The 27,983-nt window shown below is 49.5% G+C and overlaps 1 protein-coding gene across 1 annotated transcript in view; it reads left to right on the forward strand.

Moving 5' to 3' along the window:
- Window positions 1–27,983, forward strand: part of GPR161 (G protein-coupled receptor 161) — a 48,491-nt gene that overhangs the window by 16,933 nt on the left and 3,575 nt on the right. The window contains exons 2-5 of the mRNA XM_029226846.1: window positions 9,409–9,826; window positions 16,618–17,342; window positions 23,093–23,197; window positions 26,446–26,562. Of these exons, the coding sequence (XP_029082679.1) occupies window positions 9,453–9,826; window positions 16,618–17,342; window positions 23,093–23,197; window positions 26,446–26,562 (1,321 nt within the window). The 5' untranslated portion in view covers window positions 9,409–9,452. The remainder of the gene's footprint in view (window positions 1–9,408; window positions 9,827–16,617; window positions 17,343–23,092; window positions 23,198–26,445; window positions 26,563–27,983) is intronic.

The following is a 27,983-nucleotide window of genomic DNA, read 5'->3' on the forward strand; positions in this document are numbered from 1 at the left end:
AAGCCTGGGCCTGCTGTCTGTGGACTCTCAGGCCGCCCCTTTGATGGCCCCATTTGTAATGGGCATTGTGCAGGTGAGTGAGGCCTCCTTTTCCTTGCTGTGGCTTATTGACTGGGTCACGGACCACCTGATCCCCAAGAGACTACATATACTCTGGGGGGTGAAAAGCTTCTCTATGCTTCCATATGAAGAAACTCCACCATACTAGGGTCCATGGTTCCATGGCGTTGTCCGTGGTGAGAAGAAAAGGTTAAGAAGGTCTCTAGCAGGAGGCTGAGGAAGGTAGAGCTGTGCTGAGGAGTCGGCCTAATCTTGAGAAAGGGAAGGTTCCTGGTACCAGTGTCCAAAGAGGTGGGGTCTTGACGTGTTATATGCAGATCATGGCGTATCAGAGTATCAGTCAGGATTCTTTAAGTTGCAAGTGCCAGAAACCCTGCCAAATTAGCATAAGTGAAGGAGAAAATTCACCAGCTCATGTAACTGAGAACAAGAAAATTCAGAATCACACATTATTTCATCAGCATTTGTGAATGGATTCGTTGCATGTTCTCCCTGCCCCCTTCTTTTTCTCTCTTGCTCTCTTTCTCTCTTTCCCCCTTTCTCCTTCTCTCTCTCATTCTCTCACCTTTATTTGCCTGTAAGCACTTTCCATGTAGTGTCCAAGATGGCCAGCTGCTGCAGCCCCAGGCTCATGGTATCAGCCTGCCAACCCCATGGTAGGCTAGTCTGTCCTCTGGCTGTTCCAGCCAAAGTCCTGGGTCATGTGACCATGGCCTAAGAATACGGGAAGGGTCCTCTCCCGAAGTAAAATCAGGGTGAATGCTTCAGATAGAAGCCATAGTATGAAGTGAAGGCTCACCGTGTGCCAGACACTGTTCTAGGCGCTTGATACAAATAAACACACTGTTCTTTTTTACAGGAGCTGGGCTTCAAACCCAGGCAGACTTCAGAGTCTATACACTTAACCACCATGCCACACAACCTCTGACAAGTATAGGGTAACAGCCATATGAGCAGGAAAAAAGTCCACTATAAGTCAATGAAAATCAGAGTTCTAGGTAAAAATATGAGGTGGGACTAGAACATATCCAAATTTATACAATTAAATAAGGGAAAGCGAGGGCATCCACCTTTATATTGTAGTAATTCTGTTTTTGCAAAGCAAGGCATTTCTAGAATTATTTCTGGGGAATTAGCATGCAGGCCAGTTTATAAAACACAATAGATACCTGTCTCAATATTCTATAGTGTTGCCTTGTTTGTTAACCCAAAATGATATTGATCACTCCCTCGAGTGACAAGATTTGGCTTTGAATGACTTGAAGCTGTTGCCAGTCTAATCCAGCAGACGTGTCACCGTCTGTGGGAATATTCAAGAGAACTGAAGGCAGTTCCCAAAGAGGACTGACTGATACTTGGAACCGTGACAGTAAAGACAAGGACCCGCACGTCCAGCCTTCCCTGGTGACCTGACTGAGAGGGCTGGCTCTCTTTCCCAGGAATAATTTCCGATACATTTATTCAAACCTCAGTCATGTTCCAGTGGTGTAAAGTGATTTATTTGGTCATGGCAGGACGTGGAGAGTGTGGGAGTCTGAAACACCTTCGTGTCTGGCAGCAGCACTGGCCAGGAGAGTGGTAATGTGAGTCACACTTGAATTTGCTTCCATTCAAATGGGCCCTGGGTAAGCTGGCCGCCTGCCAGGAAGCCTTCCCTGGCTGGGACACTCCACATCTTCTCTCTTGTTAAAGTACACCCCTGGGGAATTTGCTGGGGCTTGTGCCTTTCCCTCTCCAGGCCTCCTGGCAGAGGCTGGGGCTTTGGGTTTCCCTGGGTGGTCAGCTCTTTGACCACGTTCCCCCGCGCCTCCCGGAGAGGGCTGTAGCTGAGGACCTCAAGGATAGCACTCAGCCCTGGGCTCTCTGATTCTGGCGTTCACTGGTGTCCCTGCTAATAGGGCCACTAGAGAGCCACCAGGTCAAGTAATACTTTATTCCTTCCCCCCCCACACATTTTGGATTGAAAGTTTTGCATCCTATTTTTATTCTTTTAGTGGCTACCTTTATAATGTTAACACTCATATTCAACTTAACAATGACCGAGTTTTGAAGGCTAGTCATTCATCAACAGATAATTATTGAGTTACCTACTATGTGCTAGGCACTTGTCCAGGTGCTGGGAAAACAGCCATAACCAAGTCTGCCCTGAGTACAAAGTAACTTGGAATATTTTTACTCCAGTCATACCTCTAAGAGCTCCCATTTTGCTTAGTGTTTTAATTTCCTCTTGTTTTCAAAGCTCCCAAGCTAGCTATTTTTATAAAATTTGTTGTCGATGTTTAACTTTTAAAATTTAATTGTTTGCAGTTCTGATTTTAGATTCATCCATATAGTTACCATTTTCTTTTCCTTATTTCTGGATTCAGTTTCCTTCATGAATTGTATCTTTAAGGGGATCATTCAATAAGGGGTGATTAGTAAACATTCAGTCTCTGCTTGCCTCAAAACTATATTGTGCCCTTTCTTGAATGGTATTATAGAACTTTAAGGCAAGAGTTCTTTTCCTTAGCACTTCCAAGAGATTATTCCACTGTTTTCTTCAAAAGAAGAGTCTGCTGTTTATCTAATTGTTACTTCTGTATAGGAATTTTTTTTTTTTTTTTTTTTTGCGGTACGCGGGCCTCTCACTGCTGTGTCCTCTCCCGTTGCGGAGCACAGGCTCCGGATGCGCAGGCCCAGCGGCCATGGCTCACGGGCCTAGCCGCTCCGCGGCATGTGGGATCTTCCCGGACCGGGGCACGAACCCGTGTCCCCAGCATCGGCAGGCGGACTCCCAACCACCGCGCCACCAGGGAAACCCAGAAAATTTGTTTTTACCATTTTCTCTTTATCTTAGTGTTTGTCATTTTTCGTTGTGATGCACCTTGGTATAGACATTTTCTGACTTATCCTTAGAACTTGATATGCTCTTTTGTTCTAAGGACTCATGTGTTTCTTTAATTCTAGAAAATGTTCAATTATACCTCTAAATAATGCATCAACCTTAATGTAGGCAGTGTAGGTCCACCCTAATGTAAGTTGGATGCTTTTGACTCAAGTAACAGACACCTAACTGAAAATAGCTTTAAAAATAATTTTTACAAATGTATTACTTTGCATAACCAGAAGCCAGGATGAAGGTGACTTCCGGATTTGCTGATTCAGCAGCTCAGGGATCCGGGCTTTCTTCTTTGCCGTGCTCAGCATGTTGGCCTCGCACCTCTAATGATCCCAAGGTGGCTGCCACAGCTCTGTGCTCTCTAGTGCCTTTGTGAGATCAAAGCAGCTTTTCCCAGAAATCCACTGACTTCTGCTCCTGACTAATATGCCAGAATTGCAAGGAGAAAGGCAACACAATGATTTGTTTAGCCCACTCAGGACTCTGAGAACCAGGGATCCGATCAGCCTTCTCTGAGTCACTGGAGGAGGATTGGACACCAAAACAAAGTCAGAGGTCTGCCAGTAAGGGAAAAAAACCTGACACTGGTCGCTGGATAGGCACCCAACAGTATCTGCTACCCTTTCTCTCTAATCTCTCCTGATGCCACTTCTTTCGAACATACGTTGAATCTTCTTAACCTGCTCTTCATGTATCTTGACTTTTATTTCATATTTTCATTTTCTTAATCTTTTTTTTGTTGCATTCTGGGTAACTTCCTCAGAGCTGTTTTCCAGTTCACCATCTTTGTCTTTAGCTAAATCTGCTGCTCTGCATACCCATTGAGCTTTACATTTTGTTAGCTAAAATTTTAAGTTCTAGGATTTCTATTTGGTTCTTTTTCACAGTTGCTTATTATTTTTTTCATGATGTCTTATTCTTTCATTATGGTTTCTACCTCTTTTCCTTTTAAAGCTTTTAACTGTATTTATATTATGGTCTCTTTTATATTTTTCTATTAATTCAGGTTCTGGGAATGTCAATTCTCCTGGTTTTTGTTTTGTGGATTCTCCTTCATGGCAAATGCTGTGCACTCACTTTCATTAAATGTTGGTTTTGTGAGTGTGGAAATTCACTACAGAGCCATTTTGTGTTTACTTTGGCCAGCATTAATTTTTGCATGAATTTATTAGCTTGGATTTCTGCACCACGCAGAATTTATAAACTTGGTACCCTCATCAGCATGGCACATGTCTCAGTGTTTGATTTCTCATGGAAAAAAACTTTAGTGCTCCACCCAGAGCTTCAGGTAGATGACTGTTTTTGCCACTTCCCTTTGCCAGTAAGAGGAGTTTTTCTGATTTTTTTTCATGGAGGAGGCAGCCCTTCTAGAACCCACTCTTTAGGCAGGATATTGGTTCCAGTTCTCTGCCTTGTGGAACCCAAAGTCATCCTCCCACATAAAAAATCTCAGCCCAGGGCTTCCCTGGTGGCGCAGTGGCTGAGAGTCCACCTGCCGATGCAGGGGACACGGGTTCGTGCCCCGGTCCGGGAAGATCCCACGTGCCGCGGAGCGGCTGGGCCCGTGAGCCATGGCCGCTGAGCCTGCGCGTCCGGAGCCTGTGCTCCGCAGCGGGAGAGGCCCCAACGGTGAGAGGCCCGCGTACTGCAAAAAAAAAAACCTCAGCCCTAGGGGTCTTGAACTAGGTCTAATACCCTTTTGGCCACAGTTGTGAGATTACAACTCTGGCTTTGAGTTTTCTCTCTGTTTCTGTTACCTATGGATTTCCCTTTCTTTTTCCAAGGTTGGCTTTTTTTTTTTTTTTAAATTTTGGGTCATATCTAACCCAGCCTTTCTATGAATTTGGAGTAGGAAAGGTGTTCCCATCAGCTGAGTTCACCACGTTCCCAGAAATGATTCCCATAATAAGTGAGAAACACTGCTTTGCTTGGGTAAAGTAATTATACCTTATAAAGTTCTTCCTGTTCACTGTCTCATTTGCCTTTTCTCTTTATTAAAAATTTTTTTTCTTTTATTTGTGTTTATTTTATTGATGTATAATTGCTGTACAATATTATATATGTTACGGGTGTACAAAATAGTGATTCATGGTTTTAAATGTTGTACTCCATTTATAGTTATGACAAAATATTGGCTATATTCCCCGTGTTGTACAATATATCCTTGTAGCTAATTTTATACCTAATAGTTTGTACCTCTTAATTCCTTAGCCCTATATTGCCCTGTTCCTCCGCTATCCCCATGGTAACCACTAGTTCTCTATATCTGAGTTGGCTTCTTTTTCATTATATTCATTAATTTGTTTTAATTTTTAGATTCCACATATAAGTGATAACATATAGTATCTGTCTTTCTCTGACTTATTTCACTTAGTGTAATAGACTCCAAGTCCATCTATGTTGTTGCACATGGCAAAAAGTAGGGTTTTTTTTTACATTCTTTTTTTTATTGTGGTAAAAGTCACATAATATAAAACATACTGTTTTAACCATATTTAACTGTACTCTGTTTTTATGAAAGGCATGGTTCGTCCTCACTCCCAGGGACAGTCCATTGGGGATAAAGAGGAGCATGCTGGTGATTACAAGACATATTAGGGCAACACTATGCTTTGCTTGGGAAAAGTAATTATACCTTATAAAGTACTTTCTGTTCATTCTCTCATTTGCCTTCTATATTATATTTTTAATTTCTTAATTTTTCTGACTGCATTCTGGGAAATTTCCTAGAACCTGTTTTTTTTTTGTTTTTTTTTTTGCGGTATGTGGGCCTCTCACTGTTGTGGCCTCTCCTGTTGCAGAGCACAGGCTCTGGACGTGCAGGCTCTGCGGCCATGGCTCACAGGCCCAGCCGCTCTGCGGCATGTGGGATCTTCCCAGACAGGGGCACGAACCCGTGTCCCCTGCATCGGCAGGTGGACTCTCAACCACTGCTCCACCAGGGAAGCCACGAACCTGTTTTTATATTTATATTTGAAGAGTGATTTCATACTGATGCCTGCAATAACCAAGCTAACACCACAGGGTTCTTCTTCACCTTTCTCTATTCTGTAATTCATATCTCCTTTCTCCCATGATTAGAAATGTGTTTCCCAACATAAGCATGTATACTCAGTTGCTGTACACTCAAAAGAATTGTAAACTTAAAACACCATTAACAACATCTAACCTACTAAGTAAACTTAGTTCTCTTGTCTTTACAATATATGCCATTAAGAGTTTACAGTCAAAATATCATATTTAAAAGCTACTTGACTTAATTATTTTCTCTGTATGATTATGTTATCAATCTAATATATACTTAGCCTTATTTTTTTTCAGTTTGCAGTCAATTTTATATCTACTTTTTGCATCCATTTTTATTTAACTTTTTTAGTATGTAAAATATTTACTTGGTTCAAAAGGCAAAACTGTAAAAACATACTGAGAGAAGTCCACTTCCATCTGTATCTTTGTTTCTGGTTATATTTCCTATTTTTCTTTTTGTATAAGTAAGCATGTATTTATGTATATTTTAATGGGCAAATGTATTTTTATTTCCCCCTTTTTCTCACATATTTTCTTTTTATAACAACTACTGCCTCAATGAATAAAATAACCATGGGCATCTGTTACTTAATATTACGAACTTATGTCTTCAGGATAAATATCTAGAAATGGAATTGCTGGATCAAAGGCTCTGTGCCTGTGTAGCTTGGTTAGGTATTGCCAAATCCCCCTCCCTAGGGCTGTTACATTTTGCGTTCCCATGTGGAGCGTTGGAGAATGCCTGCTTCCTCCCAGCCGCACCGGCAGTGACGGTTGCCAAGCTTTTGAATCTTTAGTGGCATGAAAGGAAAGAAATGGTACCTCAGTGTAGTTTTAAAGTGCATTCCTCTTATTTTGAAGAAATGGGGCATCTTTTCATGTGTTTAAGTACAATTGGTATATCTTTTTCTGTGAACTCTTTTTTTTCTAGTTTTATTGAGATATAATTGACACATAACATTGTATAATTTCAGATGTACAACATGATGGTTTGATATACGTGTATATTGCAAAAAGATTACCACTATAAATTTAGTTAACATCCGTCATCTCATATCGTTACACTTTTTTAAAAGTCTTTTACTCACTTTTCTATCTTTTTCTCTCTCTTTATTTTTAAGGTAGAATGATTAGTCCTGTGATATGTTTTAAATATTTTCTCCCATTTTGTCATTTGTCTAACGATTCAGAATTTGTTTTCTTTACCACACTGTTATCACTTAGGCAGTTAAGCATAACATGCTTATGTAGGACTTTATTTTGAGACACCAGTTAATAATTTACTTATAAGAGTGAACAAAATTCAGAACTCAAAAAATAAAAGCAAAACCCAGAAATAAGCTTACAAAGACACAGACATAGAAGGCATAATTCTAAAGTATATTTACTGCACGAAGCTAGGGTACCTAACGTATTTTGCATAACCGAATCAAAATTCAGAATATTTTAGCAGCCTGGAAATACGGGCCAAAAGGCACAAAGTAAAATTTAGTAGACATAACGTTTTGTATTTAGGCTTAAAAACACTAATGCCGTACATTTAAGCCTGGGGACACCTGCCTTCACAGAAACTCAAATGTGTGTAAACTTTGGGTTTTAATTGACCACACATTTATGTAAGTCCAGCAGGGTAATATGGTTGCCAAAAGAAAATGCACTCCTAGAGTGAATAGTATCAGAAGATTATCCTGATCATGGAGAAAATTGCCCCTTTATGCACTTACTAGACCATGTCCAGAACGGTACGTTCAGTCTTGGGGTCCACAAATCAAGAGGGTCGTTGACATCCATGGGCAAGTCCAAAGCAGGGAGTCTGAGTTAGTAAAGAGTCTAGAAGTCACATCGGGAACCTGGGAGTTTTAATCTGGAGAAAAGAAAGCAAGTAACCTGTGAAGTATTTGAAGGCTGTCAAGAGGAGGAGGGATTAGAATTATTTGATGTTACTCAAGCTCGCAGCATCTGTGGTTGTGACCTACGAGTGCGCCTGTTGGTAAAGGGAGACTTTCTAACTGGCTTTTAGGGCTGCTGGGAAGAGGAAGAGCCGCCTTCCTCGCCTACCAGCTCCCTATGGCCAAAGGTGTCTGGACAGAGGTGCCAGGTCAGGCGGGCGCTGTCGGGAAGGCTCTGCTGCTGTGTGTAGGCAGTCTGGGCACCAGGGTTCTTGCTTTCTGGCTCGGGGAAAGCAATCTTTCCTTCCTTTCCGGTGTATACTCTTTGCTGGGAACAAGAGCAGGTGGGGAAAGTGATCTGTGGGATTTTTTTTTGGCTGATTCAAGTAGATGAAACTTTTGGAGAAACATTCGTCTGTAGGATTGAATGTTAAAATGTGTCAACCTTGAGTTTTCAGCAAGATCCGGAGCCAGCGTCCCAAGAGCAGGGACTGCCCCTTGTTGAGAACGGTGTTTGTGGGCGAAGACCTCAAACTGTGCCTCCTCTTACCCATTTACCATTAGTGTCAGCTCCTTGCCCTCCCTCACCGTGGCTGATGAGAGCATAGTGATGCCTCAGTATGAACTGTACTTGTTTAAACCCTGCTTAGGGATCTCAGAATGATTCCTATGCTAATCTTATTGTCCAACTTGAATGGGCACATGAATCAACTGGGGACGGCATTAACGTTTAGGTTCTGATTCAGCAGTTCAGAGATGGGCATGAGATTCTGCGTCTCTAGTAAGCGCCGGGTGATACTGATGCTGCTGGTTCAGGGTCCACCCTGCATTGCAGGAGTCAAAAGCAGCAGTCCGCCTAGCCCAGGTGGACTGAATCAGAATCACCTGCCCTGTGGTTGTCTAAAATGCAGACTCCTAGGCTGTACTTCTGTTCTCTGGGACCAGACATCTCTAGGGATGGAGCCCAAGAATCAGCTCTTCGAGCTGGTAATGCAGGTGATTTTTAGGTACATTAAAGGTTTTGAACCACTGGTCCTGGGGAGAATGGATAGGGTGGTTTAGACTCGGGGAGCGGGAGTGGACTTCCCTGGTGGCTCAGTGGTTGAGAGCTCACCTGCCAATGCAGGGGACACGGGTTCGAGCCCTGGTGTGGGAAGATCCCACATGCCGCGGAGCAACTAAGCCCATGTGCCACAACTACTGAACCTGCGCTCTGGAGCCTGTGAGCCACAACTACTGAAGCCCGTGCGCCTAGAGCCTGTGCTCCGCAACAAGAGAGGCCCCCGCTCGCTGCAACTAGAGAAAGCCCGCATGCAGCAACGAAGACCCAACGCAGCCAAAAGTTAGATAAATAAATAGATAGATTGGGGGAACACATCGTTCACAGGGACACAGTGAGTCGCATAGAAAGTCGGTTGTAGAAAGCTGGCCACTTCTGTAGAGCTTGCGTGGAGACGACTGGCTGGGTGACCTGGGGCCTCTGCAGCTCTTCTGTAAAGTGCACATGCTATGGATTGATGACTGCTCTCCTGTCTCTGGGTCTTGTCTTTCCAGTCGTCCAGCATGCTCTGCCCACCCCCCGCCGAGGCGCACTGACCATGAGCTTCAACTCCTCCCTCAGCCACAGGAAGGAGCTGAGTAACCTCACCGAGGAGGACGGTGGCCAAGGGGGCGTCGTCGTCACCGAGTTCGTCGCCATTGTCGTCATCACCATTTTCGTCTGCCTGGGCAACCTGGTAATCGTGGTCACCTTGTACAGGAAGTCCTACCTCCTCACCCTCAGCAACAAGTTCGTCTTCAGCCTGACCCTGTCCAACTTCCTGCTGTCCGTGCTGGTGCTGCCTTTCGTGGCGACCAGCTCCGTTCGGAGGGAATGGATCTTCGGTGTGGTCTGGTGCAACTTCTCGGCCCTCCTCTACCTGCTTATCAGCTCGGCCAGCATGCTCACCCTCGGGGTCATCGCCGTCGACCGGTAAGCTTGCATCACACTCAGAGAATCGAAGGGTTTAGGAGTGTGGGTGAAGGGGGAACCTGAGAGATCATGTGGGCTGTGCCCTCCAAGCTGCCTCAGTTCCTCGGGAGGGTGTCACGTCTGTGCTGGGGACGGTGAGAAAGCAGAGTTCTGCCTCTTCTTGTATCCCCTCAACCAGAGCACCTCTGATTTTATCTGGTGCAGCTTGCATGTAGTTGGGGACTTCCCTGGTGGTCTAGTGGTTAAGACTCTGCGCTTCCAGCTGCAGGGGACGTGGGTTCGATCCCTGGTCAGGGAACTAAGATGCCACATTCTGTGCAGCGTGGCCAAAAAATGAGAAAAACAAATTAGAAAGAAAAGTTCTATTAACCTCTGCTTCTCAGTTGATAGTTGAGAAACAGAAGCTGAGGAAGGTGACGTGGCAGAGGAGGTATCAGATCCAGGTCTTCCCCAAAGTACTGCCTGCTCTCTGTTGCTTTGGGTTGGGCCAGAGCTGCACCGGGGCAGCCCAAAGAGGAAATACTCTCTACCCTCCACAGTGCAAGGGCCTGAACGTCAGCTCAGTCCTGGATGGAAGGAGAGCAGGGGAAGGGAAGACAACACAGGGAGTAAAGATGGTGGCACCTGGGAGAGACAGTGTGTGCTTTAAGACATCTGGGCTGTCCCTTCTTGTGGCATAGCTGTCTCTAACAGCAAGGAATAGTACTGCTGACGCCCCTCAGCTCTATCTAGAAGGTTCTTCCAGATTCCTACGTTAGGCTGTCAGATTTAGATGTTAAAGTCCTGTAGGCTTTGACAGTGAGTTTCCGACCCCTGGAGTCTTCTTTATTAGGATTTTGCCGATGGTCACTTCATTCATCCCAGGCAAGGGTTCAACTGTACAAGGGCAGAGGGGGGAGATTCAGATTCTCTGTGATTTATAGAATTGGGGAGGGAGTCAGGGAAAACACAGAGGGGTTCCCCAGGGCTGTCGTCACTGGGTGACACGAGTCCCCTGGCTCCCTTGGGATCGTCCATTTTTGAGCCGATGAGTGGTGGCTGGATGGTCTACCCAAGGTGCAGGCCTCCACTAGGGCCGAGGCCAGAATCCTTTCAGGCCTCTGCACCTGAGGGGGGTTAGAGTGAAGGAAGCCATTGGTCAGAACTAATCAGGTGGCTTCTCCAAATATCTTCTTCCCCCCAACAAAAGAAAATAATACCAAAAATAGAAAGAGTACAATAAGAAATATCCATAATCCCACCAATCAGGAGCAATCACTGTTTACTTTTGTTTGTTTGTTTGTTTGTTTGCGGTACGCGGGCCTCTCACTGTTGTGGCCCCTCCCGTTGCGGAGCACAGGCTCCGGACGCGCAGGCTCAGCGGCCATGGCTCACGGGCCCAGCCACCCCGCGGCACGTGGGATCCTCCCGGACCGGGGCACGAACCCATGTTCCCTGCGTCGGCAGGCGGACTCGCAACCACTGCACCACCAGGGAAGCCCTACATTTTTTTAGTATACTTGCCTCCAGGGATTTTTGGCCGCATGCAGTAAATTTAGAAAATAGACTCAAGGCACATGTGGTTTGGGGACCTGCTTTTTCACTTAACAAGTGATTGTGAGCATTTTTCCCACCTGCAGATATCCCTGGAGAACATGATTTTGAATGGTTACGTGGTATTCCGTCCTCTGGATGGACTGTAGTTTATTTTTACAGTCCCCTGTTAGCTTACTATTTTATATAGCACTTTGATGAAGATGTATGTTTGTGGAATTGTGTTTTCAGTCACAGTAAACACACTTTGAAGATTCTTGATGTGTAAAAGGCAGGCTCCCCTTCAGAAGCTTGTACAGGTTATTACTTCAGCAGCCGTTCATCGGCATCCTATCAAGACTGATAATAAGCACTGCAGACATAACTGGAAGTCTGTTGGCAGTAGGATGGGATGGGGAATCATTACTTTTGGGATGTCCCGTCCTGGGTCCTGTGGAAGGTGGAGTGGGGGCCAACAGCTCAGGAGCAGAGCAGGGAAGTCGGTTTTTAGATGCCTCTCGCAGAACTGTGTATACGTGGATGCTCAGTAAGTGGAGGCAGCTCTCGGAGGCCGTATACTGCTTACTTGGATCTGAGGTCTAGGTAAGCGAGAGTGCGATTTCCACCAGCAAGCATGACCGATTCTCAAATCATGCCATCAAAATGCATCAAACGAGAGAACATTTGCCTCTTTCGACGCCTTGCTCTTTCACGCTGGGAATATTTGCTGGGTGTCTACTCTGTGAAAGGCCCTGTGCTAAATCCTCGGATGGTAGGATACAGCATGAGCAGGACGCAGCCCTTGACCACCAGGAGTTCACAGCTTCATGGCAGAGGCTGACCCGTGGGTCCTGATGTGAACACAAAGCAGAATTAAGCGCTCTGACGGCTCCCGTGGCTGCTTCTGATGGCAGGGCCTGCAACGCTCTGGGGAAAAGGTGGCATTTGAGCTAAGTCCTAACAGTGAATAGGATTGTAGGGGCCCTTCCGAAAGAAGAAGCCGCCTTTGATAAACAGTTATGGAGGACCTAACGTATGCCTGGCCAGGTGATTGGTGCTGAGAACGCGCAGCTGAAGGAGATGAACAGACACGCTGAGGAATTCGCAGTGTTGGGGGGATAGACATGTGGCCAGGTAATTTTAGGACCATGTGGTGTGTACGCAGAGCCAGTGTGTTCAAGGTGCTGTGAGAACGCAGAGGAGGGAGCAAGGCCGGAAGTGGTGAAAAAGCATGGCGTGTGGGACACAGCTGGAGACCAGGGGAAACAGCTGGTCATGGAAGAGGTGACGCACGTGAACAAATGGGGGTCACCGGTCATCTCACCAGAGATTTAATCCAGGCACCCCAGACCCCACAGCCTGCGCCAGGGTCACCCAGTGACAGAGCTGTGAGTCGAGAAAGGGCTTCTGCCTCTCCCAGTGATGACAAGTCACCAAGGCCTGGTTGTCTCTGGAAAATAGATCATTTCCTCCTGCGAGTGTAGCAAGATGGATTTGGCCATCACAGTGCTTTGCCCAGATCTTTGACTATAAGATATAGACTGCTGTAAAATTTGGTGTCTTCAGATATTTTCATGGCAGGTGCGATTAATTTTTTTTATTATTGGTCATTCGTGTGGCTAAAAATACAAACTGACTGGACCAGCGAATTGATCATGTTCATATAAATGATCACAATCTGACCAGGAATTCAAACACCCCTTCCCCTGTCCCCATGAATTTTAGGGAATTAAATTTACTTGATATTAGTGATTTTGAAGGTTATGTATTTGCCTTCTATGTTGGAAACCTAAAGATGCAGCTGTGTGTGTGTGTGTGTGTGTGTGAGAGAGAGAGAGAGAGAATGAGAAAGAGAGGGAGAAGCAGAGACAGAGAGAGGTGGAGGGGATGGGTAGGAAGGAAGGGAGAGTGAGAGGGAGGGAAACAGGCGAGAGGAGGCAGTAGTAAAAGATAAGTGAGGAGAGAGGAGAGAAGAATAAGAGAAAGGGGGTGGAAGAAAGAGATGGGAACATCGGTAAGAAAGTGGAAGAAAACAAGGGCGGGGGGCATGATCTCTACTAGAATGTGTTACATGCTAGTCACCTGCCGGGGGCCGCACTATGCCATTAACAAATGTAGATCCCAGCTAATCCTCAAAACGACCCTATCAGTCCTCATTTTGCAGAAGAGCCTAGCGAGGTTTTGCAAACTCGCCCAAGTCCACATGGCTGGTAAGTAACTCGGCCAGTTTCTGAGATGCTAAAGGCTTTGGTTTTAGGGTTCTTTTGGCTAAATGTACATACATGGCAATGCTCAAATCTACACCTTTATCAAGATATAAACATGCCAACATCTGTCCACAAAAGGAATTTTTTTAATGGGTTTCATAGATTTGAAACTTCATTTTTTAAACTTAAGCCTCATTTAGGCCTAGTTGCAGGTTCAAAGGAAAATATAGAACAAAAGCAACTCCCTATTCCCTGCAGGTTAATACAGGCCAAAACGGAGGGGTTTTCCTTTGTTTTCCATACTCTTAGCTGTCTTCTGAAGCTCTCCATCTTTTCTCCAACAACTCATTTTTAGACACGAGCCCAAGCACCACCCTTGGTCCCCAAAGAGCCTTTTGTGATGTCACATGTAACTTCAAAGTGGTAATGCCCGTAGGGGCTCCAATGCTTAGCTCTCCTGCCACGAGATCACCCACTTAGATAACGACCCCTGTTTTTACTTTTTTTTTTTTTTTTTTGCGGTACGCGGGCCTCTCACTGTTGTGGCCTCTCCCGCTGCGGAGCACAGGCTCTGGACGCACAGGCTCAGCGGCCATGGCTCACGGGCCCAGCCGCTCCACGGAATGTGGGATCTTCCCGGACTGGGGCACGAACCCGTGTCCCCTGCATCGGCAGGCGGACTCTCAACCACTGCGCCACCAGGGAAGCCCCGTCGTAATGATTTTGATGACTGGTTGAACGTGGCTGGTCAGAGGAGACGGGGACAAGCTCATGTTCCCCAGGCCTGGCCTCCCACACCTACCTGCACACTCACCCCTGAAGTGTTGCCTGAGGTCAGAGGGCCTGCACGAGTTTTAAATGGGCAGAGGAAAGTAGGAATATCCGCCTTGTTTCTTTTTAAAAGTGGAGAAAACCTTCCTGGAAGTGCCCCCAATCCCACCCCAGCAAACTCCCCTCACATTTCATTTGCTAGATGATGTCACACAGGTCAGTGCCTCAGCTGGTCACCTGGCAAGGGAGGGGATACCACCAGCATGGCCTGATTCATCCCCTGGTGCTTAGAAGGGCCCAGCGTCCCCTGTGGTCACAGCAGTTTTGCAGGAGCAAGTTAGGGATTCTGTCTTCAGGAAGGAAGGGGGAAAGGTCAGTGCACAATGTCCCAGCCCTGTCCCCGCTGCCATCTAAAGGGAGGCCCCATCCAGCCCTTTCCCCCCACTCGAGCCCATTCTGTCCTTGGAGCAGATCTATGCCAGACGTTCTGTGATTCCCATCTTCCTGGTGAAGGAACTGAAGCTCTGAGAGCTTAGCTCAGCTACCCAAGGTCACACAGCTAGTGGATAGCAGAGTCGCCATCTGAACCCAGGGATCGCCAACTCCAAAGGCATGCTTCTTTCACGGGGCTGCACGGCCTTTGCAAGATGCGAACCCAGATGTCAGCAGAAGACAGGAATTGCTTTACCCCAGGCTCTGTGCAGGGGTTCTGTAATCCATACCATAATCACGGTGGTTTCCTCTCATCACGCTCCACGCTCAGAAACACTCTTTCCAGGCTAGACCTTGGTGGGGCCTCGAGGCTTGAGACCAGCAGTCCCTGTCTTGCCTCTGATTTGGAAGGCCTTTCATACAGGGACCCCTCCATGAGAGCCTGCCCCAGGCAGCAGGTGGTAATTCAGGCCATGGCCCCTGTCCCTGAGCTCTAGTGCCCAGGGGTGACTCAGGAAGGTCCTGGTGGAGCAGGTGGTTCACAGGTGGTGTGTGAGGCTCATAGCCATAGTCATCTCCTAAGGTCCTGCCTGTAGCAGGCAGCCTCAGTGAGGTCACCCCTGTCCCGCCGCACGTTGCCCTCCTGCAGAAGCTCCACCATTAAAGAACATTTCCTTTGGATAAAATGTCCGGGTGGGGAGGCTGGTGGTTTACTTTCAACCCCATGGTCTAAATCCTCCCACCCACTCCAGTTAAAGGGTCAGAGCTCAGCTGGCTGGCAAGGCTCTGCACGCCCCGGCCCCCCTGGCTCCTTTTCTCCCCGCGCACCATCACCCCGCGCCGGCCTGGTTGAGCTACAGGCAGCTTCCTCATTGAGCCGGTGCTCAGGTACATCTCCGCGTCTCGCCAAGGCTGGCGTTCTGCCTCAGCTGTTCCTGGGCCAGTGCCTCTGTTCTTTCAAGACCTGAGTTTGTGTGCCATCTGGTCCAGGAAGTCCGCCCTGACCCTGCAGTCTGGATCCGAGGCCCCGTCAATATGAATCAGTAGTTCTCCAGGCCTCTCTCCTTCTTCACAGAGCTGAGGGGTTAGGAACCACCCCTGGTCTGTGGACTCCGGAACAAGACGGTTTGCAGGGAATTGCTGGCATGTGCGCTGGGGACTGTAGAGTCAGGTTGCCCCGGGTTTTATCTTGTTTCTTCCCCTTCCTTATCTAGAGCAGATTATTTATCCTTTCTCTGCTGTTAAGATGAGGATAATGACAATGCCAGTCACTCTAAAGACTTCTTGTGAGGATTAAATATCCCCTTTCTGCTCCAGAGCCTCGTACCCTGCTTATGTGTCTGTCTCCCCCTGCACCTTTTTTACCTGTATTCCTGGTGCATAGCACGGTGCTTGGCATGTGGCAGGCCTTCAGTAAACGTTCACTGAATGAATGTACCCCGTAATCCTTAGATGTTCTTCTGGTTTCTGAGGACCCTCTGAAAACAGCTCTAAAAGGATTACTGTCAGAAACACAGAAGTGATCTGGTTTGATGCATGATCCCTTAGAACTCCTGGAGATGCCTGAAGACTAGTCACACCCTGAAACGTGAGCGGGCTCTGGAAACAGGGCCGCCTGAGCTCTGTGTTCTTCCTGGTGTCCAGCCGTTCTCCGATGAAGAGTTCCACGGAGCTGTGTCACATGGCCAGTCTGTGACTTGTCCAGGGAGGGTTGAGAGAAGGTGCTACTTTTAGAAGCATTCACCCCATGGCAGTGTTGAATGAGAGAAATCCAACAGAGCTCGCCACCTAGGAGAGCAGTGGGTGCCCCTTCTGGTGTGTCTTCTCTATTTTACTCGTCTCCCTCACCTGCCTCCATTCTTTTTCTAGCTACTATGCTGTCCTGTACCCCATGGTGTACCCCATGAAGATCACAGGCAATCGAGCCGTGGTGGCGCTTGCCTACATCTGGCTTCACTCCCTCATTGGCTGCCTGCCACCTCTGTTTGGTTGGTCATCGGTGGAGTTTGACGAGTTCAAGTGGATGTGTGTGGCCGCGTGGCACCGGGAGCCTGGCTATACCGCCTTCTGGCAGATCTGGTGTGCCCTGTTCCCCTTCCTGGTCATGCTGGTGTGCTATGGCTTCATCTTCCGCGTGGCCAGGGTCAAGGCACGCAAGGTGCACTGTGGCACCGTGGTCCTTGTGGAGGAGGACGCGCACAGGAACGGGAGGAAGAACTCCAGCACCTCCACCTCTTCCTCGGGCAGTAGGAAGAACGCCTTTCAGGGCGTGGTCTATTCGGCCAACCAGTGCAAAGCGCTCATCACCATCCTGGTGGTCATTGGTGCCTTCCTGGTCACTTGGGGCCCCTACATGGTCGTCATCACCTCTGAGGCCCTCTGGGGGAAGAACTATGTCTCCCCAACCCTGGAGACCTGGGCCACTTGGCTGTCCTTTACCAGTGCCATCTGCCACCCGCTGATCTATGGACTCTGGAACAAGACGGTTCGCAAGGAACTACTGGGCATGTGCTTTGGGGATCGGTATTACCGGGAACCGTTTGTGCAGCGGCAGAGGACTTCCAGGCTCTTCAGCATTTCCAACAGGATCACAGGTAACTTGGGAACTTGTCAGGGAAGGGATGCCCACCCTCAGGCGGGTGTAGCCTGTGGTCCTGCAGGCGCTCGGGCAGGTTGATGGGCGAGGTCTCAGACTCACTGCTGCTTCAGGGCTTAAAACACAGGTTTCCTTTGGGGAAGGAATATCCCAGAGTGTCCACTGTGATTCCCAAGCAGATTTCCTGATCTCAGCAGTTCAAGGCAGGGTACACCAGAGTTCAGAAATCCGTGTTCTGTGACCACAGCCATGGCCCGCTGGCCTGGAGAGTAGATCTAGATAGATCTATCTAGAGAAAAAAGAACCCAAGCATTGGACCAGGCTGCCTTCACCTTTCAGTGTTCCTTGAAGGCAGGGTCCTCTTTAAAGCACTTCCTGCCCTCCTCAGCTACTCCTCCTGGACATACTCCGTCTTGGGCCTTTCCTCACGGGTCGGTGGTTTCCTCGTATTGTCGCTAATAATTCAGGACGTGTCGATGGCGGACCTCCACTCTCTCATTGAAATGTCACTATCTGGTGTGTGTACAGCTGCTCCTCCATTTGGTAATTTATTTCGGAGCTCACAGTTTCTGGACATGATCCCATCCCCTTTGATGAGACCCAGAGGAATTACTCTAGTGGGGGATAGATTTTTTTTTTTTTTAAACCTTTTTCTTTTGAGATAATTTTGGACTCAGTGAAGAGTTGGGAAAACAGTACAGAGAATACCCATCCACCCAGCTTCTCCTAGTGCTAACATCTTGCCTAACCGTAGCACAGCTATCAAACCTAAGACATCGCCAGGGGTGCAGCGCTATTAACAGCTACAGACTTGACTCAGATTTCACCCATTTTCCCATTGATGTCCTTTTTCTGTTCCAGGATCCAGTCCGGGATCCCACGTTGTATTCAGTTGTCACATCTCCTTTGTCTTCTTCAGTCTTTGACAAAGTCTTTTTTTTTTTTTTTTCCTTGTCTTCCATGACTTGACACTTTTTGTAGAGTCCTGATCGGGGATTTTGTAGAAGGCCCCTCAATTTGCATGTAGCTCATGTGTTCTCAGGGTCACAGTGAGGTAATACCTTTTTGGCAGGCAAGGCTGGGCGGGTGATGTGCTCTTCCTAATGAGCGTGCCAGGGGTACAGGTCTTCTTACTAGCTAGTTCTTACCCTGATCTCTCGGTTGATGTCTTAGCTTGGGCTGCTACAACAAACTACCGTAGACTGCATGGCTTAAACAACAGACATTCATTTTTTCACAGTTCAGGAGGCTGGAAGTCTGAGGTCAGGGTGGCAACATGGTTGGGTTCCGGTGAGGACCCTCTCGCAGGCTGTCCTTTTGCTGTGTCCTCCCATGGCGGAGGGCTGGGGAGAGGGACAGGAGAGAGCAAGCTCTCCGGTCTCTTCTTATAAGCACCCCACCCTCATGACCTCTTCTAAACCTCAGTACCTTCCCAAGGACCCATCACACTGGGGGTTAGGGCTTCAGTGTATGAATTTGGTGGCAAGTACTTTCAGTCCCTACAGTTAAGGTGGCGTCTGCCAAGTTCCCCCACTGTAAATTCACTGTTTTTTCCATTGTCATTAATAAGTACAACACAGCAGGTATTTTGAGGCTCCCACTGTTTGTAGCATGCACTCGTGGATCTTGCCCCTGCAGTTATGACTGTGTTGTTTGAGGGAGACTGTCATCTGGACAGGCTGTTGGAAGAGAGACTCTGAGGGCACTGATCAGACCATATTCAAGGAAAGCTCCAGTTCAGACTGCAGTTCTAGTCTCTTGCCAGATGACTTTGGGCAACTCATGCTGCCCGAGATAATCTTTCCTCCTCAGGAAATAGGTCTTCCACCTACCCTCTCAAGAGAGTGGAAAGAAATAACAACTCTTAATTATCATGAATATTCAGTGGTAGTGATGATAGGAGTCTTTTCCATGTGGCAATTAAACAAACCAATGTCACTGATTTATCTCAGGGACTGATGGAGTGTTCCTTCTTGAGAAAGGAAGGAATTCTGGGACTTTTAATTTTGACTATAGGAGAAAAGAATCTCTCAGGACCCCAGTATTTTAATTCCTGAAATGCCCACCCCCTGCCACTGGCAAGACCATGATTCCAAGTGTGACTTGTGAGCCAGGAGGAGTACATTCAGGGTTTGGTTTCATTTCACTGATGAACTTATTTGTTCAGATTTTGTAAAATCACTTACCTTCTAGGCAAAAAAATAAAAATAAAAAAAGCATTCAATGTTTTCGATTCCAATGAAGTTAAGAATGAGGAAGGGAAAAAAATGAGGAAGGAGAATGGAGGAGGAGAGGGTAGATAGAACAGAAAGAAACATCTGCTTTGGGGGCCAGATTTTCCATGCAAGCCACTTGAGATTATCCTAGAAGAGTGTGTGAGGCCGTGAGAACAGGCGGAAAACACCCGCTGTGGTTGGGTTGGCAAGTCCAAGGCGGTGAGCAGTCTCCTCACTGAGGGAAAAGCAGTCTTGTGGGATGTGTTTGGGCTGAAGAGCATGTGGGATGATGGGTTCTGAGTTGCTGGCCTTCCCCTTGAATGGGAGCTGGGGGCATCCCTGCTGTCTCTTCCCGGGACATCCTGACATCAGGAGGTGGGCAACAGCGTCAGCAGGAGTCTTGGAAAAAGAGCAGAATGCAGTGCCCACCCCAGCTCCGCGCTCTGCTCCAGCCATGCCAGGAATGCCCACAGCCTTTCTGGTCAGGAGGGAGAACTCTGCCTTCCACCTGGCATCCCTGGTAAGAAGGATGGTAAGATTTGTTCCAAAGCCAGCAAGAAAAGGCTCGGAGGCCCTGTCTCGGTTTTGTTCCTCTCCGTTTGCATAGGCATCTGCAAAGTTTTCACCAAAGGATTCAGTACATGGAATTATAAACTTTCCTAACCGTGCTTGTGAGCACAGGTGCGGTGAAGTGGCATTCCACAAACACCTGGCGCTTTCCTACTGACTCTGGGAGGCCAGGAGTTTTACACATGCAGTCATGTTTATTTCATACATAGATTTCAGCCATAATCCATGGGTTTTGGTTTTCTCATTCTATTAGCCCCAAACTGAAGAAGTGCATCAGCTTAGGTTTTCCCTGGGTGCCAGCTGTCACCGGGCCACCACAATACGTTCTGCTTGTGAGGTCTCATTAGCAGATTCCCATGGGGCTCCCCTAGGAATTGAGATCTCTGGCCTCCCTGGGGTTTGCCGGGCAGGGCCACTTCATGGTGGGTAGGTCAGCCCTGGAGTGGACATTGATTCCAGTGCTGAAAGGTGAGCTAAATGCTTACGTTTGGTCTTGGGAGGCCAGACTACAACTCCAAAGCTGACAGGTGGCTACAGGTGATCGGAGCAAAGAAGGGGCCTTCAGGAGAAAGGGCCACAGGCTTCTTCAACAGCTCTGCCACTCGCCAACCCAGTTGGGGTGGACAGCCCAGACATCAGCCCAACCCAGGCTTCGAGGGAGGCCTGGGCATGGTGGGAGGCCAGCCTCTCCAAATGCTGCACTCGTGTGATGCTCGAAGCTCCTGGAACCGGGAATAGAGCCTTCCCAGCTGTCTTCTGCAGGGAAGGACGCTGACTCCCATTTGCTCAGAGGAAATGCCCCACCTCAGGGCCCTTGTGAGGTCTGGGCTGGAGGGAAGGAAGGAGACCCTGGGGCCTTTGAATTTTCCTGCCTTGCTTTTACCAAGTTCCCTTCCTGGCACCACCTAGAGGTCTTCTGGTTACTTCAAAGTGCCAATGTCACCCCAGAATTGCACTCTGTTCTTTTAGCCTCTCAAAGGCACTCATGACTCTTCTGGCCACTCCAGGCTTCTGATCTGATCCCTGTGCCTGTCGTTTGGTGCCTTTTTCTTGCTTTCTTTTTAAAAAAAATTTTGTGAAAGGGGTTGGATCGGGCCCAGCCCAGTAGACATGTTGTTGTTTCATGTGAAAAAACTCAGGGTAACTGAGTCTACTCTCCAGTGGTAAAACGCTGGATAAACGCAGAATAGAGAGTTGCCGCCCGGCTGCCCTGTTTCCACATCTCTTAGCCGAGCCGCATTGGTCTGGCTCCAGTGATTTCTTCCGCTGGTAGAGACCAGGACTTGTGCCTGGCTTTCACTGCAGCCTCAGAGATGGTGTCCAGAACCCACTGTGGCCTCAGCCGTCCCGGTTGGCAGTGGATGTTCCCCCGGCGGCCCACCCCTCCGCAAGCCGGGCTTCCAGCTGAGACATAGTCATATTCTGAGGCCAAGACCCTGGAGGTGGCTGATCATGTTTGGGCTCTTCTCTGGCCCCAGACCTCCACACCAACCCCCAGGAGAGGGGAAGGCTCCTTGCAAAAGTGCTTTCCCCACAGGCCATGACAGGGAGCTTCTGAGAGCAACGTGCTCTGACTGCACGGGTTCAGCCCCCATCATTTCCTCCGTGGCTCTGAAGGAGAAAGGAGGGCATGTGTGTCATGTCGCTTTGTCCCCTCAGAAGAATTAGGATGAAGGTACAGGGTGGAGGTGTCTCCTGTCTGTAGGTTTGCTGGGGGGGAACGCTGGTGGTCCTTCGTAGCAGGTAGGTAGGTCTTCCTCGTGAGATCGGAGGAGTTTGACTTTTCTGTGCTTTTTTTAAATTGCTAAGAGTGCCTTTTTTTGTTAACTCCATGGACTTTATGGCCTCCAGCTCTTTTGTTCATGGAGTCATTATTTTCTCAATTTTCTAAGGACACCCAATTAGAATTCTGTTTTGTTTTCTGAAGCTCCCTGCATTGTCTCCTGAGACATCCTTTTTTCTCCTTTCTCTCCTTCCTCCCTTACTTTTTTATTCCCCCATCTCTGCTAGTGCCTTTCCTTAAGTATCTGGTGATCTCCACTGTCTCTCACGGTTAGTAAGTCAGCCCAGGAAAGCCGGCGGGAAGCCCTGGGCGGTGATGGGACTGGGCCGTCTCACAGGGTGCCCAGATCTTGGGGTTTGTGAGGCTTTTCCTCTGGCTGGCTGGATTACCCTGGAGACGGGGTCTCTGGTCTCCTGCCCAGGTTAGGTGAGGCAGTAGGGTGGGGCTCCCACTGGTAACTATGTAGCCTCTCATTGTTCCCTCGGTTTTTGCCACGTTGCCATGTGCCTGGTGTCGCTAAGGCCAGAGTCCCCCAGTTCACTCTGCCCACTCTCCTGCCAACATGGGGAACGGGAGCCTGGACCCTGAACTGGGAACAGCAGTGGAGGCGACCCACTGCTTCCTGTAGAGACTTTCCATCAAGCCCCACCTGCCTGCAGAGACTCCGGGCCTCCAGTTCCTGAGCTTCTGGGGGCCTCCTTCCAGGCCTCCCCCTCTGCCAGCCTCAGCTCTTTCCTGGGCTAGTTCCACTGCCCACTTCCCACCTTCCAACTTACAAACATCCTCTTCATTTGGGGGTTTCGGCCTCTTCAAAAAACATCCCTTTTGGTATTCAGGTAGGATCTCAGGAGTTAAACACGCACCCAGGAGTTAAACACGTGTTTAACTGGAAGATCTTCTCCCAGGACTGTTCACCTCGTTTCCTCTCCCACCTGCCTTGTTGGTGTTTGACGTTTGTCACGAGCGCTTCCCCTCTGGGGGGACCCAGTGAATCCTGTCACAGACTCCCCGGGATAGGAACAAGGGGCGAAGTGAAGGAAGGGCAGCTAAGAGCTTCGTGTCCTCAGTGCGTGGAGAGCACGCTTTGCGAGGAGGACAGAGCGGACGGGAGCGGAGGCGAGGCCTCTGGGGACTGGGTGGGCCGTGGATTGTGCAGTCAGTGCCGACCTTGCCTTGCAGACCTGGGCCTGTCCCCACACCTCACGGCACTCATGGCAGGCGGGCAGCCCCTGGGTAACAGCAGCAGCACGGGGGACACCGGCTTCAGCTGCTCTCAGGACTCAGGTAAGCCCCTCACCTGTCGCACTTCCCCAGTGCCTGCCAGGTGGGAGCTGGTGGGGAGAGGGATGTCTCCCAGGGTGTGGAGGGGCGAGAGGCAAGGGTCTGGGTGTCCAGTCACGGCTCTTCAGCATCTCTGTGCCCCAGTTTCCTCCTCTCTATAGTGGGGATCTCAGCTCCTGTTCTCTCTGCCATGCAGGGTTGTTGTGAGATTCAAATTAAGTGAAAGCCTTTGAAAAGTTAAAATGCTAAGTGATTGTCAGTTGTTACTCGAATTATAATAACCATCGTCCAGTGCAGGCTCCGGAGTCAACCTGCTTGGTTTTCAGTCTCGAATTGACTTTTTTTTTTTTTTTTTGCGATACGCGGGCCTCTCACTGTTGTGGCCTCTCCCATTGCGGAGCACAGGCTCCGGACGCGCAGGCTCAGCGGCCATGGCTCACGGGCCCAGCCGCTCCGCGGCATGTGGGATCTTCCCGGACCGGGGCACGAACCCGTGTCCCCTGCATCGGCAGGTGGACTCTCAACCACTGCGCCACCAGGGAAGCCCTCGAATTGACTTTTAAGAGCTGTGTTATCTCAGACAAGCTGCTCAGTCTGTTTCTAAACCTTCGCGTTTCTCCATTTGTGAACTGGGGCAGCCGTCCCTCTATCAAGGGCAGCTCCAACCAGGTTGGATACCTTGTCACCATCATTAGATGCCCTGCGACATGCCTATGGGGAACTCGGTCTCCCCAAAGAAACACATCTCCAGCAGCATTCTCCAGACCCTCCCTGTAGCTGCGGCCCAGGGGATGGTGCCGGCCCAGGACTCCTCCCCCCAGTGGCAGGCTCTGTGATGTCACAGTCTGCTGCCGACCGCTCTGGGGACCCAAGTGCCACACCCCGTGCTTGCCAGTTCATGACTGGATGAGAGGCTTGTGGGCAGAGGCCGTCGGTGTCCCTACGTCAGTCATTCATGGAGCTGACGAAGCACCCCGTCCCGGGGCTGCCGTCTGGCCGTGTTCTGGGCGTGAAGGGAGGGTGCTAAATCCTGGCCCTCGACAGCAGGCTGTCTGTGGGCATTTCCCTCCCTGCTCTTGCATCTCTCCTGCCGGGACCTTTGGAAAACTCTCTGCCTTGACCTGTGTTTCTTGGCCTGAGCCTGTGTCACGGAATTCCGGGGGGACCGGCCGTGGGCAGGGACCCAGCCCAGGCCTCCTGTCGTGGAGCATTTCCCCGCAGGCAGAACGTTCCCTGAGGATGTTCTCCCACTGGCAGCCCGGAGGCTTGAACCACTGGTAACATCCGCCCTTGTAGGCCCGAGTCCCTGCTGCGACTTGAAGGACGGGAGGGTCTCTGTCTCTCCTCGGGCTCCCTCCCTCTTCTCAGACAACCAGCAGGAATCCAGAGGCAGAGTGACATTGATTCATTTAACAGATATTTACTTGCCAGGCCCTTGCTTTGAGCAGACACTGCGCTAGGTTCCGGAGATGTAGTGGTAAACTGCCCTCATGGGGCTTTCCGTCTAGTGGGAAAGACGGCCATCCCATGTGCTTTAAATGGGTGAATTGTGTGGGATGCAAATTATACCTCAATAATTCTGCTTTTAGTAAGGGTTATAAGGGTGATAAGAGCTATGAAAGGGGAAGCTGAGTGCCGTGAGGACACGTAACGGAGTTGTATGTGCCCCCTGTTGGGGAGAACTTGTCGGGGGGGGAGGGTGGTGTTAGAAAAGCTTCTCTGAGGAAGTGATGTTAAAACCTGAAGAGTGAATAGGAGGTGACCAGGCAAAAAGGAGTAAGGGGACAGTGTCGTAAGCCAGTGGTCCCCAACCTTTTGGGCACCAGGGACCGGTTTCGTGGAAGACAATTTTTCCACGGACCAGGGAGGGCGTGGTTCAGGCAGTGATGCCAGCGATGGGGGAGCCGCAGGTGAAGCTTCGCTCGCGTGCCCACCATTCTGGCTGCTGTGCGGCCCGGTTCCTAACAGGCCGCAGCCCGGTACCGATCCGCGGCCTGGGGCTTGGGGACCCTTGTTGCAGGCAGAAGAAAGAGCATGGGCTTTGGGGGTCACACAGACCGGAGTGTGAGCTTCAGCCCCGCTGTTTATTAGCCGTGTCCTCACGAGTGATGACTTTCATTGATGAGGCACCTGTTGTGCGCCAGGCAACGTGTCACATCTTCACACGTCTCAACTCAAAATCCTCCCAGCAACTCTATGAGGTAGAGAGAATTACGATCCCCATTTTGTAGGCATGGAAGGATGCTGAGGGACTAAATATCCTGCCTGTGATCCTAGATCTGTCCGATTTGGGAAGCTGTGTGCTGAACCACCATGTTGTGAAGTCCGCTAGAGGAACACGCCTTTTCAGGTTGCTCTGCAAAAACACACGAGGGGGGCTTCCCTGGTGGCGCAGTGGTTGAGAGTCTGCCTGCCGATGCAGGGGACACGGGTTCGTGCCCCAGTCCGGGAAGATCCCACATGCCGCGGAGCGGCTGGGCCCGTGAGCCATGGCTGCTGAGCCGGCGCGTCCGGAGCCTGTGCTCCGCAACGGGAGAGGCCACAACAGTGAGAGGCCCGCGTACCACAAAAAAACATATGAGGAGCTCCCAGCTCCCCTTTCTTCCTAATTTCCTGAGCACCAAGGCCTTGAAGGACTGATAGCTGGAGACTAAGACAGAACAAGACTGGTCCCCCTGCCCCGCCCCTGCCTGCCCGCCTGCCCAGCTCTCTCTCATAGGACTTCCTTCCTTTCTGCCTTTTCCCCACTTTTTGGGGGGCATATTTCTCAATCCCTTTTTGGCTCCCAAAGAACTTTACATGTTCAGGTTTGAAATGTTTATTTAGCACAGCATACTTTAACTAGAATGATAGAAATTCAAACTGTAAGAAGAATCACTGTGAACACAAAGCCCCTTTAATAGGGCCCCCTCCTCCACTCAGCCGGACTGCCCTTCCCCATTCCAGGTCTGGCAGACTCATCACTTGTGAGTCTGCTCGCTGTGGCGGGTAACCCGTCCGCCTGGATAACGCTGCTGTATTTTTGGTGTGTCTGAAGCAGCCCCAGTGGCTGGCTGCAAACTCCCTGAAATGGGATGAGAGACAGTGTGTGTCCTGGGCAAATGCTGCAGGGCACTTGGTTGCACCTGATTGTGGGTTTGAATAAATGAAAGGGGAGAGAGGGACGCAAGGGGTGTGAGCGAGGGTGAGAAAGGTGGCGAGAAGGACTTGGTGTTGCCTGTTGTTGGCGCACAGTCTGCCCTTGGTTTTAGGAACGGATGTCATGCTGCTCGAAGACTTCACGTCTGATGACAACCCTCCCTCCCACACTTGCCCACCCAAGAGGAGGAGCTCAGTGACATTCGAAGATGAAGTGGAACAAATCAAAGGTGGGTTTCTGTGACTGATGGCTTCAGGGAAACAGGGGAAAGGAAAGGATCTTAGGAAAGCTCCTTGGCCCAGCCTGCTCCCATCCCCAGCACACCGGGGCTCCCGCCTTTGCCCAGCCCCATGTCACTCCCGACCTGCCAGTCTCACTTAAGTCCTTAGGCTTCCAACTCTCGGAGCAAGCAGCATCTAAGGCTGGGCAAGCAGTGGCCTACGTACACAGACAGACAGACACACACGCACACACAATTCCCATCTCCTCCCTCAGGAAGTTGCCCGACTGGATACAACAGTTTCTGAGCCCTCCGCGGTTTCTTTCCTTTATGGATGATGTGTGGTTATGAGTCTGAACCTGCCCTCTTTGAGCCTCGGCTTCCTCCCGTGGAAAATGGAAGTCATTGCCCAATGAGTGCGCCGACTTCACCGGAGGCAAAGGCCGCCGTCTCGATTGGCCTGTTGCCTCTGAAGCTGATGGGGGCGCTGGGATTCTGTGAGAGGAATGAGTTCTGCTATAATCCAGTCCCTACGTTTTTCTGCTCCGGTTGCTCTGAATTCAACCCTCAGCACTCTCGGTGCCTCTGGAACTTGGGGTCTAGTTTCCCATCCAGATATGCTGACTAGAAGAGTGACAAAGGAGCCGTCCAGGCTGCCCACAGGTGGAAGAATCTCTTTTTTTCTGAATCCCACCCGGTGGTGAGGACACCCACCTACATGGCCGGATGTAGATGTGGTGGAAGAGTCCAGGGACTTTAAGGTATAAATTCTTCAGAAATGCTGAGTACCAAAATAAATATGGGCCGGGGCAGAGTTTTAGGTTCATAATTTGTCCTATCTCTTCTACCACCCCCTCCCTGATTCCAGATGAATGGAGGGGTGGTCATGGGGGTCAAGGAGGCAGATATCAACTCGTCTGCTTTACGGGCAGAGTGGATTCAAGAACAGAGCTTGGATTAGTAGCTTCATGGGCTTTATAATATGTTACTCCCGTGTTAAAAAAAATGGATTGAAGCCCTCCGCAATCCACCCAGCCCGCACAGGGCCAAGCCTGCCCCATCCAGCCTACATGTTGGGGGATGGCAGTTCCAAAGGCGCCTCCTCTGCACGCAGGGCAGGGAGCAGGCACGTGTGTAAGACCATGTCAGTCCTCCTGGGAGTGAGTGGCAGGGCAGAGGTCCTCCCCTCTTTCCCTCCTGGAGAATGGGGTGGAAGTTGCCTACTCTAGACAATGGGAGGTGTAGGGGATACGCCGTTCCTCCCAAAATGTCAGGAGAGAAACAGGCAGTGAGGTTAATAGTCATAAGGCCATGGATGTGAAATTGAAGGGCCCCCTCCCTCTGTCCCTCCCTCTCTCCCTCCCTCTGTCCCTCCCTCTCTCCCTCCCTCCCTCCCTCCCTCCCTCCCTCTCTCCCTCCCTCCCTCCCTC

The sequence above is a fragment of the Monodon monoceros genome, unplaced genomic scaffold, assembly GCF_005190385.1.
Source record: "Monodon monoceros isolate NGI ecotype Baffin Bay Population unplaced genomic scaffold, NGI_Narwhal_1 Super_Scaffold_18, whole genome shotgun sequence".
Taxonomy (NCBI): domain Eukaryota; kingdom Metazoa; phylum Chordata; class Mammalia; order Artiodactyla; family Monodontidae; genus Monodon; species Monodon monoceros.